At 41.9% G+C, this 17,307-nt stretch overlaps 1 protein-coding gene across 4 annotated transcripts in view; it reads left to right on the top strand.

Annotated features, from left to right (window-relative positions):
• The window catches only part of il1rapl2 (interleukin 1 receptor accessory protein-like 2), a 255,847-nt gene that overhangs the window by 164,562 nt on the left and 73,978 nt on the right, over positions 1-17,307 (top strand). For 3 of the 4 annotated variants that reach the window (XM_053878428.1, XM_053878429.1, XM_053878427.1), the window contains 4 exons: positions 427-596; positions 1,448-1,551; positions 14,881-15,067; positions 15,132-15,285. In XM_053878428.1, coding sequence (XP_053734403.1) covers positions 427-596; positions 1,448-1,551; positions 14,881-15,067; positions 15,132-15,285 — 615 coding nt within the window. Of the gene's footprint in view, positions 1-426; positions 597-1,447; positions 1,552-14,854; positions 15,068-15,131; positions 15,286-17,307 lie in introns of those variants that run through there. The other variant, XM_053878430.1, reaches the window with a different exon arrangement.

Here is a 17,307-nt window from a genome sequence, read left to right as displayed (position 1 = left end):
AAAAAAAAACCTCTGTACACTTGCACACGTTTGACAAGGCCCAGTCATTCAGTTATGCAGTTTAGTTTACTGTTCACACAATTTATTTTACATGGCCCGAATTAGTGAATAAAAAAAAGTGCATTGGGTATCTTCGCTTGATGAGAAAGATGAATTGCTCAGTCATAGACCCACCTCTGCCTGTGACCCATGGACGCTCCTGTCAGACTGTCAAGGACAGGCCATTCCACAGTCAGTAGCCGTAGCAGGAAGTGGAAAGTTGCTCTGTTGTTCCATTGATCTGGGCTGTGTTTCAGTATTAGGGTGAACACCTTTGCAGCAACCTTTATTTTCCCCTCCTTCAAGCCATGAATAAATAGGTCATCTTCAACCCATTGTTGCTCTGTCTCTTTCTTGACTTTTAGCATTTATTTTTCTGCCTTTCAGTGGACGGGTGCATCGACTGGTCAGTGGACCTGAAGGAGTACCATGTGCTCGCTGGGGAGCCGGTGCGGGTGAAATGTGCCTTGTTCTACAGCTATATCCGGACCAACTACACCATGGCCACCAATGCCAAACTGCGCCTCATCTGGTACAAGAACAAGGGAGATGCAGAAGTGAGTCTCACATTTTTTTAAGGACAACTCATGGGCAAGTTAGAATCTAACTTTAGCTGGCCGAGGTCAGGAATCTGATATTAGTAAAAGACTGGTCTATCTGCCTCTGTATTTGGTGTAGTGCGTACACGTTTTTAATACCATTCTATTCTCAAAGCAAGAATTAGATTGAAAGTGGATTATCACAAAATATAAATCTACTGTAGATGACTTTTTGTACGTTATATGTCCTGAAACCTAATGTTGTTTAGTGACTTTAGTGACCGAAGTGTTACCAATTCTTCCTGTAACATACAGTATAACCAAAAAATAATAATTTCTTCAACACATTAACCATGACAGGAAATTGAGTATATATTGTCTAGGGTGGTGATGAAGGCACCAAAATGAAATTGTGCTTTATAGAATCATCAGTTCCTTGGCCGGAGGAGTAGAAATGTTCCGCCTCACTCTCGCAGCCCTGAAAGATTGCTATGCCTGAGGCATGATGTGCACGGCCTCTTTCTTGTCTTTGCAAACATCCCCTCCCCCAGGCAGAGATTTCTTCAAAGTGACCGCCACTCTGTAAAACCTGAAATAAGTTCTGAATAGCCTAATGCAATCAGATGTGGCAAAATGTGGCTCCTTAAAATCTACTCAAGGATCTGATGTACAGGATTTCATAATGAGTGTTGTCGTCTCGTGGAGCTGTAGTCACTGTGGCTACTGTGGGGAAATATGTTTTCAATTGAAAGGCATCCCATTCTGAATTCATCTTCCTGTCATTTCTCAAGCTAAAATCTCCTTTGTGCTTCGGTTCAGTATTCATTCACGAGTGCATCATGCTGACTCTCCATTTGTGGTCCTGCTAGGAGCCCATCACCTTCTCAGGACACAGACTGAGTAAAGAGGACGACTCCATTTGGTTCAGATCTGCTGAACTGGAGGACAATGGTTTCTACACATGCGTGCTAAGGTAACTACTCTTTTAAGCCCACGGACAACTCGAAGAGAACCCCAATCCACCTATGTATGCTTTTCGGACTGTGGAATCAATTTAAACTGGCCGGGGAAAATGATCGGATATAGTTCTTACAGCATCGTACACTCCACAATGACTGAAATGTGTCATTTTGGATGAGGGTGTTTAATTACTTTCTTACAGTCGGGGTGTGAAAGGGAGTTTAGGCAGCATGATAAATATGCTGAGGAAAAACATTATGCATGCTTAACAGGTGCTCCAGAAATTTTGCATAGGAGTGGCCAGATGGGGCCACTTAAAATCTTGGGGTGGCACACCAAAATGAAAAGCTATGAATAAGCACGACGGGGCGGCCAGTGGGGTGGCCAGCAGATTTATATGGCCACCCCATATGGTGGCGCTCCCGATTCAAAATGATGTGTGGTGCTAGATTAAAAGATGATGCGGATAATGTTTGATCAGGCCATCACGAGAGGTTCGAGACTTATTCATGCAGCATAGCATATCTATGCCTTTACATGGGACTTGAGCTTACTGTATGTCGCACTGAGGGAACTGTTGCTACTTGCCCTCCAGTAAAGGATTCAGTGGTCATGTCATGAATGTTGCACTGCGACTGACTCAGATTCAGATCTTCAGATCTTTTTATTTGTAAGCATTTAAGCTCGTGGAGAAACTTCAGTTTTTGTCGATCAGATATTGTCTGATATAATGGGCTACAGTTCGCCTGTGCCCATGATTGAATCATTCGACTGTCAGTACTTTTTACTGTGTGTCGACTGTTGTCTTTCTAGATAGGTAAGTACGTAGTAAGTAGTAAGTACGTTATTGGAGCCTCTTATTTATGTGCGGTAGTATATTTAATGTATGCATTTTGTGTTCGACTAGATGTTATTCCTCCCTCTGGCAACTGTTGCTTCATGCCCTGTGGTTCAAGATTAAGTGCCCATGTCATGAATGTTGCATGGCAACCGACTTAACTGCTCAGGCATTAATGAGGCCAGGCAGTAAAAAATATTATCAAATAAGTTTATGCTTGACTTGCAAACCGCCACATTTGCAGCTTCATGCTCAGTGAACCAACAACCAGCCGTGTTTGAGGGTTTTTTTTATTATTATATTTTTTAATGCTCATTATTTTGCCTATGTTGACCAGAATTATGTGCAACACATTTGTACTAAACTAACTTGCTCAAAACTTGTAGGAATACCATTTTCCCAAAGGTTCCTCATAGATGTGTCCCATGTCGATCATGTGGGTGAAGTATTGCCACTTCAGTTGCTTGTTGCTTCCCACAAACTTGACATTCCCTGAATGTATCACCCTAGTTGAACCTGAAGATAAACACACTGTTATTCTCTGCTTAAAACGATGATTTCCATTAACTATACATAAGAATTTTTATATTTGTTTCAGTATACACCCCCAGGAATATTATGGGGATGGTTTTGGCAGAGTAACATGCGCGAAAAAGGCTTATCTAGGTACATATTGTGACTGTGGAGTACAAGGGCAAGAGTAGGATAGTATATCAGGGGTGCTGTCAGATCTCTCATACCAACATTAAAATAATGTTTCTCGCATTTATATTTGAGCATATGTATTTGTCTTTTCTTGCCTCCATTTCTGTCTTTGCGCTCACACTGTCCTGCCTCCTTCCCTTTCTGGTGTTTTACCCTTTCTCCCAACTGAATGGTTTTTTTCTGGCTTTCACCGACTATCTCCATCTTTTACGGCGCCTGCCTCCGTATTCTCTCCCCCTGCCTGTCTCCTGGCGCTATCTCTCACCCACACCTTCTGTGCCTTTCTGCCTGCACTCAACTGCCTGTCCCCTCATCATGGCACTACCCTCTGTCCTACCCTCCATTGCTCTCCGCCCACCTCCTCTTCCTGCCAGAGCTTGACACCTATCCTCCTTAATAAGCTCTCTCTTCATCTCTCTGCCTTTTCCTTGGTCTCTCAACATGACAACCTAATTAGTATTGTCACACACACGTACGCACACACACACACGCACACATTATGCCAAGACACATTGTTCCCTTGTTTGGTTGTGATTGAACACATTACATTTTCATATTCTGTATTGATAGGCAGGAGATCTAATGTTACAGAATCTATTGCGATGATATTAAAATGTTTTATTAAAATGTCACCACTTGTTTTTGGGTGAATGACGTGCGTCACTTTGGAATGATTTCATTCAAATGTATTTATGCCATCGACCACAGTCTTGCCTTGTGATCTATCCTTATATACAGGGATTGGACAAAATAATGGAAACACCTTCAAGCTAAAAAAGCTTGAAGGTGTTTCTATCATTTTGTCCAACCCCTGTATGTGTATAGCCATCCAGTTGTAGCCCACTCGAATGACTGTTGTTTGCGTCACCAATGTGTGGTGGAAAAAGCCAAAGGAGGCATGAAGCACTGTAAGGCCCAAAATCTTAACCAGGATCCTCAGCTCTGCGTTCAGCACCATGCACTCTGCTTTGCTCCAAGACAAGTTCTGATGGACTGGAGCCAGCACATGCAGGTGGGGACAAATGTCTCGGACAATTGGACAGAGCTGTGCACTTTCCTCTGGGCTCATCTCCCTGTACACCAACTTCTGTGTCTAGCAGATCAAGTTTGCAGATGCCACCACCCTCATCAGGCTCATCTTGGACGGGGATGAGTGCACCTACAGGAGGGAGGTGGACCAACTGGTGTCCTGGTGCAACCGTAACATCCTGGAACTGCATGCCCAGAAGACAGTGAAGATAATTGTGGACTTCAGGAAGGTCACAACCCCACCAGAGTATGTGCTTCCTGTAGCAGTTGAAGAAACTATGACTGCCAACAAAGATGCTGTTCTACATAGGCATCACCAAATCCATCCTCACCTCAGGAACGGATGGCAGCGCTTCATGGTGCGCTCCCACTGGAGGTCCTGGGTGATGTTGGTGCCTGGGAAGAGGAAGGATTCACATTGGAGATGGGGGTCTGTGAGTCTGCCAAGCTGAGAAGGGATGATGGGGCTGTGACTTTTCTTGAAGTCCGTGATCATCCCAGCTGTCTTCTTACAGTTCCAGGTTGTCCTGGTTAGGGGGAGTCACCCCTGTCTGAGATGAGGGTGGTGTCATCCGCAAACTTGGTCACTTTAACAGATGGGTAAGAGATGGAGGGCAAGTGTAGTAGATCCGGTGTTGAGGGTCCAAGTGTCTGAGACATGCGTCCCCATGTGCCAAGAGCTGGTCCGCCACCACCATTGAGCTGGTGGAGCTTGTCTTGGGACAGAGCAGGGGCTCTTCAAATGTGGACACTGCTTCATGGAGCTTCGTCAACCATTTTTAAACATCACCAATTTCTAATGATGTGTAGATGAGGTATCATGAAACAGTATTTCAGGGTTGATGAAACAGTGTCCTAATGTTCAGAGGCCACTAGATGACACTCTTGCTTTATAAATGATATGAGGTTCCACTGAATTAGTTGTTGAAGTGCAAACATTTACAGCAGACACTGGTGGCCTCTGAAAATCAGGACGCTATTTCATGAAACATCAACCCATCAGAACCAATTACCTAAATTCCCCACCTATGGAAAAGGAAATCTGTGCATACAGAGGGGAGACAATTTTACCTTTACAGTGCAAGTGCACCTATTATACACGGAGCAGATGATCTCTCAAAGACACAGAAATTCTTCAGTTAAGGACAATGAGAAATGCTGACTGTCTTTCAGACAAACTGTGGTTTGTCCTGGGTCCTCATGGACTGGTCACAAAATTCAGGTTGGTGACATCTGACTGGTGTTGGTGGTGTAATTCTATTTAAATACATTTTGACATTTTAAATCAGAGTCATATCTAGTCTCCATTATCTCATTTTGTAGACCTCTGATATAATCACTTTGTGTCTAAGTTCGGTCTCATTCCCAGTGGTAATATGCATAAGTTGTGTTTGCAAGTCGGGTCTCTGCAGGCAAACTACAAAGCAAAGCAACATGGCCAGGAGGGAGTTTTCCAATCACAGCCACATATTTTAACCTTTAGTTTCATCTGATTAAGACTCTGAGCAGCAGATAAATTCAGCAAACTGAGACACGCGGGAAGATTAAGTGGGAGAGATGGTGACAGTGACAGCAACAGAGAAACAGTGAAGTGTTAAGGAGACATTTGGGGTTTCTTTGGCAGTCCTCTCTGACCTGGAAATGATCAAGTCCCTCCTGCCAGAGCAGGCTAGTGTGTGCCATTGCCTGCTTTTTGGTGCTTTGAAAAGAAGAGCGAAAATGTGTCAAAATGTTTCACAAAGCATGAGACTGCTTTTTAAAGCAGTCCATTGCTGTTGTGGAAATATCCATATTGTTTCAATATTATGAAAATTAAATTGAAATCTTTGCTGCATTTAACTGAAAGTCATTTAATTCAAATTCTGCATGTCTATCGTTTCATTAGTCTTAGATCTTAAAGTATTACCATCTCATGTTTTCTTATATGAATACATGGCCTCAGGCTAAAGCGTGATGGGCTTATGAGGCTTCATGAAACAATGTACTTATTTTCCGAGCCCACTAGATGGCACTCTCAACTGATTTGAAACAACCTGTCATGGGGCTCAGAAAAGACAGGAGACTCAACCACAGGAAGTAAGAGAGGCGAGGCGGTTAACGGATGAACAGTGTTTAATAGACAAACACGGCAGAGCTAACACAAACGTCACACAGCCCATAACAATAACCAAAGGAGTCTCCAACGGAAAATAGATGACTATGGAGGTCGGGAATTGTCCAAAACCCTAACAAGAGTTCACAAGGTAGAACGAACTTGAGGCGGTACAGGAACTAGAAAATGAGAAATCAAGGTCAGGATAAAACTTACAAAAATACACAGGCACAGGGCAAACCAGGAGGAAAAATAGAGATCCGAATGATGAAATGCTCAGCATACCGCACGTTTACGATCTGGCGCTGCATTGTCATCCAGCTATTCCTTAAGAAGCTGAGGGAAATCATGGGAAATGAGGTGCAACTGCCACTCGTGCCCAATCTGTCAAGGCACAACACACACACACAGGAAACGAGGAAGTGTCCATACAAAATAAAAGCACAACAGGAGGGGACTTGACACAACCGTTGCAATGGAACTCCACGTTATTTTAAACAAACTCAAGGACAGTGATTCGTGAAGCCTCATCATGGTATCACTAGCAGAAAATCATGATCATGGTATCACTAGCAGTAAAGTAGTAAATTGGTGTTGTTACATGATTCATAAGAATTATTGACTGAAATGTATGCATTGTAACAATTAAGAAGCCATGTGATCTAATAGTTATGTAACATGGCGGAGACTGCAACAATAAATCGGGATTAAGTTAGTTAAATAAGTTGTTCAGTGGGTTCCCAAAGCCAACTGTTTGGTGATGAGGAGTCATCCGACTGTTTATTTCCACATGAGCTGCCTTCTCCTCCTCTGTGGACAGTGACTATGAGAATTGACCGATCAGGAACTCGGGAACCGTCATTCTATAAACCACCTCCCTCTCTCTTCGCTCCAGTTGTCCAAACCATTCAATCTGGCCTCTCTATAACTTTCTCTACAAACTTCCCTACACAAGCCGACCGTAATGATGTTGTAGTGTCTCATCTCTTCAGGCAGTTGACCATCCACCCTGAACAATATTCTTGCTGCCTCAACTTCCACCATTTCATCTTGGGCCTTGCCTCTTCCCAGTCACTAGCCTCATTCGACAGATCTCTGGCCTATGCTGCCTGGCAACACTCTCCCTCGGCACAACATTCCAGTCAACTATCTTTGTCAGATTCATCCTACTTCAAAGGCAGACCTTGTGTTTCTTGTTTGGCAGAGGTACCGTTTGTTTTGAGCTGCCTGAGCTCACCTGTTTCAACATCTATTTTTCATTGACATAAAAGATCAGAAATGTTCCAGCGTGCACAGGTGCCTGTGCTCGCTCTCTCTTTCTGTGCCTGTTAGCTGGATTGATAGTCAAATTACAGAGCAGCTTATTCCAGATGTGAACACACTGCCCGCTGGCTGCAACACATCGCTGCTTATTAGCGCTATAATTCAACTGAGCAGCCACCAGCCTGCACAGATCATAGCAGGCTAATGGAGCAATGCATGTGGCGCATTTATTGACAACGTTAAGATCCTGGCTTTGCTAATTCATTTTGCACTGATGCAGCAGGTCATAAGAAAGCATGTTTCTCACACATCTCAGTTCATGTGACACAAAGTATTAAGTAGGAGAGGGCCACTAGCAACACACACGTACGAGCACACTTCAAAAGGTCTGTGAAATTCTGATGGACACACTAGGACAAAAACAGGAAGTTCAACAAGAAAATACAACCAAAATAAAAGTTGGGTATGACAGCATTGTTCGTCCAGTGACACACATCAAACTGAGATTGACATGGAAATTCTGCTGTTGCCATGTATACCGCCTCGTCATTGTTAAACAGTGTCGCAAACAGTTGTAGTTCTTTGACCTCTTCTGTCATGGCAAGCAGTCACAACACTGTGCCTCGCAGTGCCAGCTGCTCTAACAGTGCCAGTGTCAAAAGATCTAAGTCAGGTGTTAAAGATGAATAACTGCCACCATGTGAGCACATTTAAAGCACCCCTGTGATGCTTCTCCTTGTTTTGAGAATTATGCATCGTGGTAGTAATTGTAAGTAAGTGATTCCTTTTGGCTGCAGTTTTCATTACGTATACTGTATATATTTGACATTACGAAAGCGTTTTCATGTCACATGCAACGGATCATGAGATTGATGATGCATCACACTGATGAACGTCAATGAGCAACGTAACCCATTTTTATAGTTCTTGTTGCTCTTACAATGAAAACACATTTTAGCATCGTGTTAATTTTAACTGAATGCATCTTTGAAATTATAAGCCAATAGCATTGTATGCAACACCTGACATCAAACATTACATTTTTACACTGACCCATTGGTCTCATGGATGTGTATCTGGAAACACTGTTGTGGAAATTGTCATGTAAAAATAAACACAAGTAAACAGTTCTCACTTCAAACAACTTTAGCACTGCAGTTACTATCATTTATTTTTTTCATTTCCAATCCTCATTGATTTACATGAACATTACTTTTCTTTTTCCTGCAGTGAATCAGTTCAACTATTTTGAGCTCTGCGCAAAGAAAGTCCTGAGAAGCTCTCAGCAGCAGCATTATTGCCCAGACGAAAGTCATTGGAGCTCTGAAATGTCTAACCAGAACTTCTCTCCTTTTGTGCGTTCAAGTGTATTTATACGTTTTATTTTTACATAGCTGTGCAACTGCTGCATGATTTCTTAGTGTGGATTTTTTTTCTTATTCGCTCCCACTGCATGCACACCCTGATGTGACCGTCTGAATGACCTGTGCATTTTTATTAGCAGCCATCTCAATTGGGCAGAAAACTGCCTGTAGAAGTTTTTGAAGATTAAAGTTTGACTGTGATAATTCAATAGACACTCCATATCAGCACTGTCTTTTGGATGAGCCTCATTTTTTTTCAATTTATTTTTGACTGTCATTCAAACTAATTATGTGAATCCAGTTACACCCATTAGCATTGGAACGATTTTAGGAAAAAAAAAAGTACCAAATGATTCCAGTGGGTGCCTCTGACAAACGCACATCTGCAGTGAGACACACAATTTGCATCCAAATTTTTGTCCACAGCTACAGCCTGAATTGCCAAAATTAAAGTGTGGCATACTTCAAACATTCTACATCATTTTACAGTCCAAATGCGATATAAAAATGAACCTGTCTGTTTAAAAACTGGCCTCCCACTGCTAGTGAATCTTTCATCTTGGCTCCTGCTTCTGTCGATCACACAGTCCCTCCACCACTCACTTGAGATGCGGACGAGATAGCTCAACTCTAGACTGACATTTCATCCCACAACAACTGAGTGTGTGTCATAGCCATGACTTCTGACCAAAACTAGATTGAAATATGCCAGTGGCCTTATGCTTCTTACTGATCCTAACCTTCAGATTCTGACATCAACTAATGAACTCCCGATGCACACATATTTGATTTTGCTGAAGTATTAAAGTTCACTGAAAAATCCTCTCCTCCACCTGGGCAATATGGCCTTACCAAAAGCTACCGCATCTGTCTGGATTCTATATCAGTGTGCGTCCGCCTTTGCTATGCTCCGTCACCAACGTGCTTCAGAAAAAAAAACAGTTCAGTCGCCCCCCAGGCGGCAGCAGCACTCCCCTTCTCCTCTCAGGGAGGGGCTCTTCCACTGCATTCCTTTCATTGACGCAGTCACAGGAGCACGTCGCTGGGAAGTGCAGTCATTGGGCATCGCAAGCTTTTAGAACCAGGGTTACATAAGGTAACCCTGTGTTTTCCTAACATGAACACCTCTGTGTCTTATTCAATGAGAACTGTCTCCCTTTCAGTCCTTTTTAAAAACTATCCCTTTGAGGCTGCGTTTGATGTACTATTCTTCTTGTTGTTTTGTCGCTTCTGAATATAGTGGTTTATATGTGGGCATTTCATTTTCCCTCCATCAATGGTACAAAACTGGAGGAAAAAAAGATCTGTTTATTTCTTTATTCTTTTGCAGCTTGACCTCATTATACTGCAGGTGAGGGTTATAAAACTAACTTTGTGGTGCCACTTGGAAAAAATAAAAAGAGAAACTTCAGTCAATATGAAACTGTGTCCCTCTTTTCACTGAACACCTGGACATCACAGTTTTTCTCGAAAGGCATGGTAAACGCTGAGTTTATAGTAATTTTTATACTGTTTTTTCTCCTTCCTATGTATTAACTAATTCACTCTTTTAAGGTTACCGTATCAGAGGAGTTTGGTCCGTGTGGTGTCAATGTTTTGACCTGATCAGCTGCTCGGAAAATGATCTCAACCTTAAACGTGTGTAATATTTCTGGCCAAATTCTTTGTCTGCGGGGAAAGTCAAACTGTGACATGGAGAGTAGTGTTGCCAATAAAGAAGCATTCCAACAGAGAAACAAGAAAGCAGTGGAGGATTCTTTTCCATTTATTGAATCACTGACAATAAAAACGGTGAGAAGTAATTCTCGCTCCGATCAGCTGCTGTCCTCACCCGGTCAGGTCCGTCGTCTCTCTGTGCGGCAGGCGTGGCCTTCTGTTCCGTGAGTAACGTTAAGTGTTCCTTTCATTTAGTTATGATGTTTCCTTGAGCGTTCTCAGTGAAAAAAGCAGATAAAACCACCATAATCTGTAATTCAATGTGCTTCCATGTTGTGTTTTCTGCCTGTTCTCATGTTTGTTTATCACTGGTGATAACATGGGATTTCAGGCTTGGAGGATGAGCTTCTTGCTTCTCTGTGCTGGGACAGAATCTTATGTTTATTTTATTTGAATGTGTATATTTTTTTCTTATTTTGTTCTTTCTTTTTTCAGTGGGTGTACATGGATCAAGTTTTTTTAAAAGCTATAAGCGGACCATAGAGCTGATGTTTAGCAGGGAACACAAGGTTCCTGTTCCTGTTGTTGGACTTGCCTGGCTTATTACTGGTGATGCAACTGGCACTTAATGGGGGCATGCTTTCCTTACAGTGCTCCACACAATGATGGTGTAAATTTAGAAAGAAAAAAAAAACTAAGGACCCAATTTAATTTAGCCCCCAAAGGCTGATTTGTTTTTTGGTAGGTACTCGAGAAAGAACTGCTGACCTACTTGATCACGGAGTCCAGCGGCTAAAACATAAGAGCACTTCCAATTTGATACTGAGTCATGGTGTTTAGCCAGGGGCAAAACTTTTAACCTGAATTCGTTCTTGGAGTTGTTTTGTCCTTCCTCCATTTCTGTTGTAGGTCATAATCCAGAGCAAAATCTCCTTTGAAAGTGTGCACCATTTCCTGACTTTGTTTTCCAGCGTGTTCACTAAAAATGTTGTCCAAAAGAGGCCTATTGTGAAGATTGTTTTCATTCAGCAATAGAATCAGATGTAATAACCCAGTAGTTTAGTCACAAAATAGCATTATAAATGTATGTATTTCAGAATAATATTGTATCGTTTAAGCCTTGCTGATGCTTTCCATTTGCAGCTGATTGAAAAGTATGAGTTCCCAAAGCATTTAGAGCAGCCTAATGTAAACTGTATATTAATACATATGAAAAACAATATTAGTCGCTGTGGTCCATCTCGTCTATCAGAAGTTGCTTTCGTGCCTAAAGGAACAGCAGCTGGTGCAGATGCATCAGAGAAGCTGGTCTCCGTACTGAGCTGCTCGAGAGGTGCGATCACCACTGAATGCTGGCAAGACTGACTTTTGAACACTGAGGCTTTCCAGCATGTAATAAGTGTGATGCTCTCCCTCTGATAATCCCATCTGACACTATTCGCCAGTCTTTCTCATATGAATTGAAGTACCTCTCAACATTCTCTTTCAACCATGGTGTTGCGGTACTTTCGGAGGTTAAATGTTCGGTGCACATCCCTTGTTGAGATAAAACAAAAAACACCAGAAAGCTGAAAGTGAGAACATGGCTTCAGATGATCAAGCCACAGATGTGAAATGCCTTTGGCAGTATTTTCAACCAAATCTAATGAAATCATCTCATCAGAGTAGAGCTCTGAACAATGTGTACTCTTTGAATATTTGTGTTGGCAAGGTTCAGGGTTGGACTGTCAGTGGGGGCAGAGCCCATGACAAATGATGGTTCAGCAGTGAGTGAAAGAGGAGATAAGCTGTTCCACTTCATCTCAGTTCACTGTGTCAGTGACATGGCTGCTGTGCATCCCATCCAAGCAAACACATCACACGTCTGCATGATGATGACCTCATGTGCCATGAGGGGAGATCTGCTGCCATGAGTGCAGACATGGCACTGATGGAACTATTTGTCTCTGCTCTGTTTTATCATGTACACGCAGGAGAGAAAATTTCTATGGTGCTGAGGCACATAAACTTGTAACTAGGTCTTAAATCAATTTTTCCCATTGAAGTGAATGGAAAAAAATCCCAGAAACACAAGAGAAATGTACCAAATTTGTATTGAAAACACAATACCTCTTCAATGACTTGGTTTTAGAGATATTAATCACTCCCATTATCCTATACACTGTGGTTGGGGAAAAAAGACAGGCCCCATCGTTTTGTATTTTGTTAAAATCTGGGAAGCCGGGTGACATCAGCTCGATTACTCCAAGTTCATTTTATCAGGTCATACAAGGTGAAGGTGTTGTAGTGGTCAGTAGGTGAGACGGCTCAGGAAGTTGGTATCTCGTGGCAACCTGAGCAACAAACTCATCTCATCGAGAGGCGCATCCAAATGGGTGATCGATCAGCGGAACCATGGCACCTATTGTTGTTGAAGTTTCAAAAGTTAACGCAAATAAATATGTTGTCAGATGAGCATAACTGATGTGTGAGATCAGGTTTCTGTATTGCGATGCTTTTCCCGTTCACCGTTCAGTGCCCCAGTCACAGAACCTTTTCTAAAACCGTATGTTGTGATTTGTGCAAAAGTGCTTCAACAGTCGTGCGGGGTGAGCTGTGGGAGATGTGTGTGTGTGTGTGAGAGAGAGAGAGAGAGAGAGAGAGGTAAGGGGAAGTTGAGATAAAGAGGGAGAGTCACAAGAGCGTACAGGAAGAGGTAACTGAATCACTGGAGGAGAAAACAAGATGCTGCAGGCTGCTGATGGATTGATGAAGAAGAGCAAATTTTCGAGACAGAGGTATAAAGGGCTTTGCAGACCTTCATTCCTCTGCCCAGTGTTGCCCTGATGCGCACCACACGCACACCCTACTACAATCCAATGCACACTATCGCTACTCTATTTTGGGGTGGCTATTGAATCACCCTTTTCTTCTCCCTTTATCAATGTTGAATTCAACAGAGTAACAAAGACAGATGGAGTAAGACAGATAAAAAAAAAAAATGGTGGAGTTTGATGAAGAAATACAACACAAAGGCTAAAATATATAGTAAAAGTCATAATAATGAGTAGTCAATACTTTTGAAATGTACCATGCTGAATTAAGAGCTATATGTGACATAAATCCATAATTACAATATTGAAAATGAGATACACTGTAATGACTTTAAAAGTCAAAATATTTTATTTAACATCCTTTAATATTATGCTTCATAAATAAATTATGGTTATGATTTTTTAAATCTAATGCAGTTTTAGCAAGGTTTTGTGCTACACCGTGCTACACTAGCCTGCAGCTTTGCTCCAGCGAGAGCCTTTTAAGACCCCAGCTTACTTGACTTTTGCTTTTTGCAGTTTGAGATAGGAATTGCTTAGAAAGAGAAATAACTAAACGTTGTCCTGTAAAGAAAGTTAGGTCTGTTACAATATCAATAATTATATTAGAACTCATCTACTGTATGTCAGATTTCTATGTCATAGTAGGGTGGAGACTTCATTGTACATGTTGCATGTGCACTTGATTCATTTTCAAAACTTGAACAGATCCTATACCGTTCTGATTTCATTCATTCATATGCACTCACAGTCCTTCCTTCTTTTAGCTCATTGAAATGGCTCGTGTTGTTCACCACAAGATGGTGCAGGCAGTGTCCCTACATGTAGCTAGTTGATAAATATTTTCAAGTACAAAGTACCACAGAAATGAAAGACAAAAATGTAATCCATACATACTGTATGTGAACAATGTAAATAAATACAATTAACAATTTATAACATTTAATAACAATTTAAATAAATGCATGTACAATCCAACACAGTGTCTCACTGTACAAAACAGAGTCTTCCAACCTTGGGAACCTGGAGTGTCATGTGAGGCACATTAGATGATAGCTGACAGACACATGCTGGAGTTGTCAATGCACAGATAAGGTCCCTAAAGTGTACTTTGTTTGTTAAAATCCACAAAAGTCTCACATCAAGTTAATGTGTATCGTCCTGTCCATGTGCTTTCTACATCGTTGTTTATTATGATCTGCTCTCTTGTGACTTCCCTAAAAACACAGTGGCACTCAAGGACTACTTACTTCAACCCAATTCTGCCTGAGGTGATGTGCAACACCGTCGCTGTGTAGACACGGTTTCACCAGGTGGAACGTTTCCAGTCATTCTTGTCTTCACTTTTCTCTTAATTCATGTCAGTATTAGATGATATATCATTTCAAGGTTTAACTGGTATTTGGTTCGGTCTATTTAAGAGTCATGTTGCTGGTTTTATGCTGAATTTAAGCAGTATTAATATTGCTTTGATTCAGATGTGCTTTAAGAGCATTTCTGCGTGTTCTCACATGATAATCTCTCATGAGTCTTCTAGCCTAAGCATTTATGATTAGATTTCCTTGTCTTTGTCTGTGTCCAGGAACTCCACGTACTGCATGAAGGTGTCCATGTCCATGATTGTGGAAGAGAGCGATGAAGGCAAATGCTTCAGCAGAAAAATCCGCTACCTGGAGAAAGCTGAGGTCACACACAGCAAGATGATCACATGCAGGGACATAGATGACTATCTGGCTCCTTACATCCAGCCTCAAATGAAGTGGTACAAGGTAAAACAGCATTCAAACAGAAGATACTTGAAACTTTACCATTTATTGGGGTCTTGTTTGACAGGAGTGTGAGGATGTCCAGTGGAGGAGCTCCATCATGGTGAACAATACACACATCTGGATCCCTGAGGTGGAGGAGGACGATGCTGGGAACTACACCTGTGAGTTGAAGTACGGATCCAGACTGGTCAGGAGGACGACCGAACTTAAAGTCACAGGTAGGAGACAATGGCAGGATGAATGGATGATGGGCCAGAATGAATCAAACAGACTTTCTTTATTCATTTGTGAATGGAGATTGAAATGGAAAGCTCTGTCCTCACAGTCATAGCTTCACAGCATGCTACATTGATTTGTCGCTGCACATCTCATTGACAACTAATGCAGTTACTGTCTTTTCGGGAACAATTGGTCTGTATTTTGGTCATTTTTGTTAGTATCCATGATTTTCTGTGCACTGTTGAGTGAATCTGATTCGTGTTTTTCTTTCAGTGAGGTAAGTTTTAGGGATACATGATGCCACAAAATGCGTTACCGTTTGGCTCTAATAATTTAGTACTTTTGTGAGTGTTTCTGTGGTGATCACCATTCACTTGTAAGCACGTCCTTCCCCTAGAGTGAACAGAGGAATCTTACACAGCATTTGGCTGCAAAGAGTTTTGTTGCTGAATACCAGCAGGATAAATAACCAATTGTGAAATGAACAAGCTTTGGTTACCAAAGCAACCCATCCTCACTCCAATGGCATAATATATTGACTTTGGGAAAGTTGCCTTTTGTGTCCTACATGGATAAGGCAGAGTCCAGAGCTTTCCTTTTAGTCCAGTGAAACACCAAAACGTAACATTTTACACTGAATGCTGCCTTTTTCATCAGTGTAGTCCACTTTCCTACTTTTACGCCATGAGAGTGAGGATGGGCTGACCTACCTCATTACACTCCAATCCATGCAGTGGTGTGTTCAGGTCTGGCATGGGACATTTCCACACACAACTGATGATTTGAAATATTTACATTGGAAAATGGGGGGATGGGGGTGAGGGTGGACATCACCAGAGCAACTCCGAAAGGCAAGGGAGGAGACAGCAGTGGAGTCTGTCTCCAAAATCAATAAAGAACTATTTGTGTTTAATAGTGGTTCAATGAATGGGACACCGCTCACTTCTGTGTCTGTGAGACAAGTCACTCCTGAGCTCATTACCTACGTGATAGTGTGTTGTTCATGCACACTCACAACATGTGTTAATTATAACAATGTTAAACACTGAGTCACGCATTGCATCTCTGATCTGATGCAAGGCAGACGGTCTCTGCCTCGGCTCAGTCTACTATGGAGATGGGCGGGTTCAGAAGTCACTTTGCGCCAGACTTTTCCAACCTCCAGATTTAAGACGGGGGAGAACTTTTTAAAGCAATAACTTCAAAACGACAGAATTGCCAATGTTTTTAATCTGCCCCTTCTAGAGCAAATGTGTTGCAGTTTTCCACATTTGTCTCCTTAGAATCATAGGTAGAAAAAACAACGGTTGCTTCCTTTAAATTATGTGTTTGTTAATATCATATAAGACATTTAATGACATTTTTGTGTGTAAATCCCAGTCAACATGGGAAGAAGCGCCAGCCTAAATCAGGCTGCGGAGCCGTGCAGTGTTTTTTTTTTGTTTTTTTTTTTTGGTTGAGTTGATTCATGTCTGGCGTTACAAATATTTCCATAATTTTATTATTGCTCCTTTCTATTTCTTGGTGGCTTTGGACCCTGCACCTCTGTAAATATAGTGTAAGTTGTCGACAACATTGAGACATATGGCCACATATCTTAACTGACCCCAGGTTGTCAACCACTGGGCCAGGAAGAGTAGTGTACACAGAGATTTGTGGCAGCAAAGAAATGAGGCCAGAATGTGCAAATAACCCACAATATTCAAAGACATTATATTCTATAAGAGATTAGTACGAATGGCTGATCACTCACAATCTAACAGTGTGCATTTTTTTTTCTGCATCACGCAGTTGTGAGTAACATTCTATGATGTGTTTAGTGATCTTAGTCCTTCGAGACTCGTATTATGGCTGAATTACCCCAAGGAGGTGAGCGGCCCCGGAATAGCTTCCACAGGAAGACACACGCCGGAGCAAAAACACCGAGCAGAGCAGATATGGGTCACTGAAGAGAACACATCTCATCTGGTCAGGTTGGGGATAACTTAGGGTTGGATGAAGAAGAAATAGAAAGAAGAAGT

The sequence above is a fragment of the Synchiropus splendidus genome, chromosome 11, assembly GCF_027744825.2.
Source record: "Synchiropus splendidus isolate RoL2022-P1 chromosome 11, RoL_Sspl_1.0, whole genome shotgun sequence".
Lineage (NCBI taxonomy): Eukaryota > Metazoa > Chordata > Actinopteri > Syngnathiformes > Callionymidae > Synchiropus > Synchiropus splendidus.
Note: the sequence above shows the minus strand (reverse complement) of the source record. Positions and strands in the feature narration are given on the sequence as shown.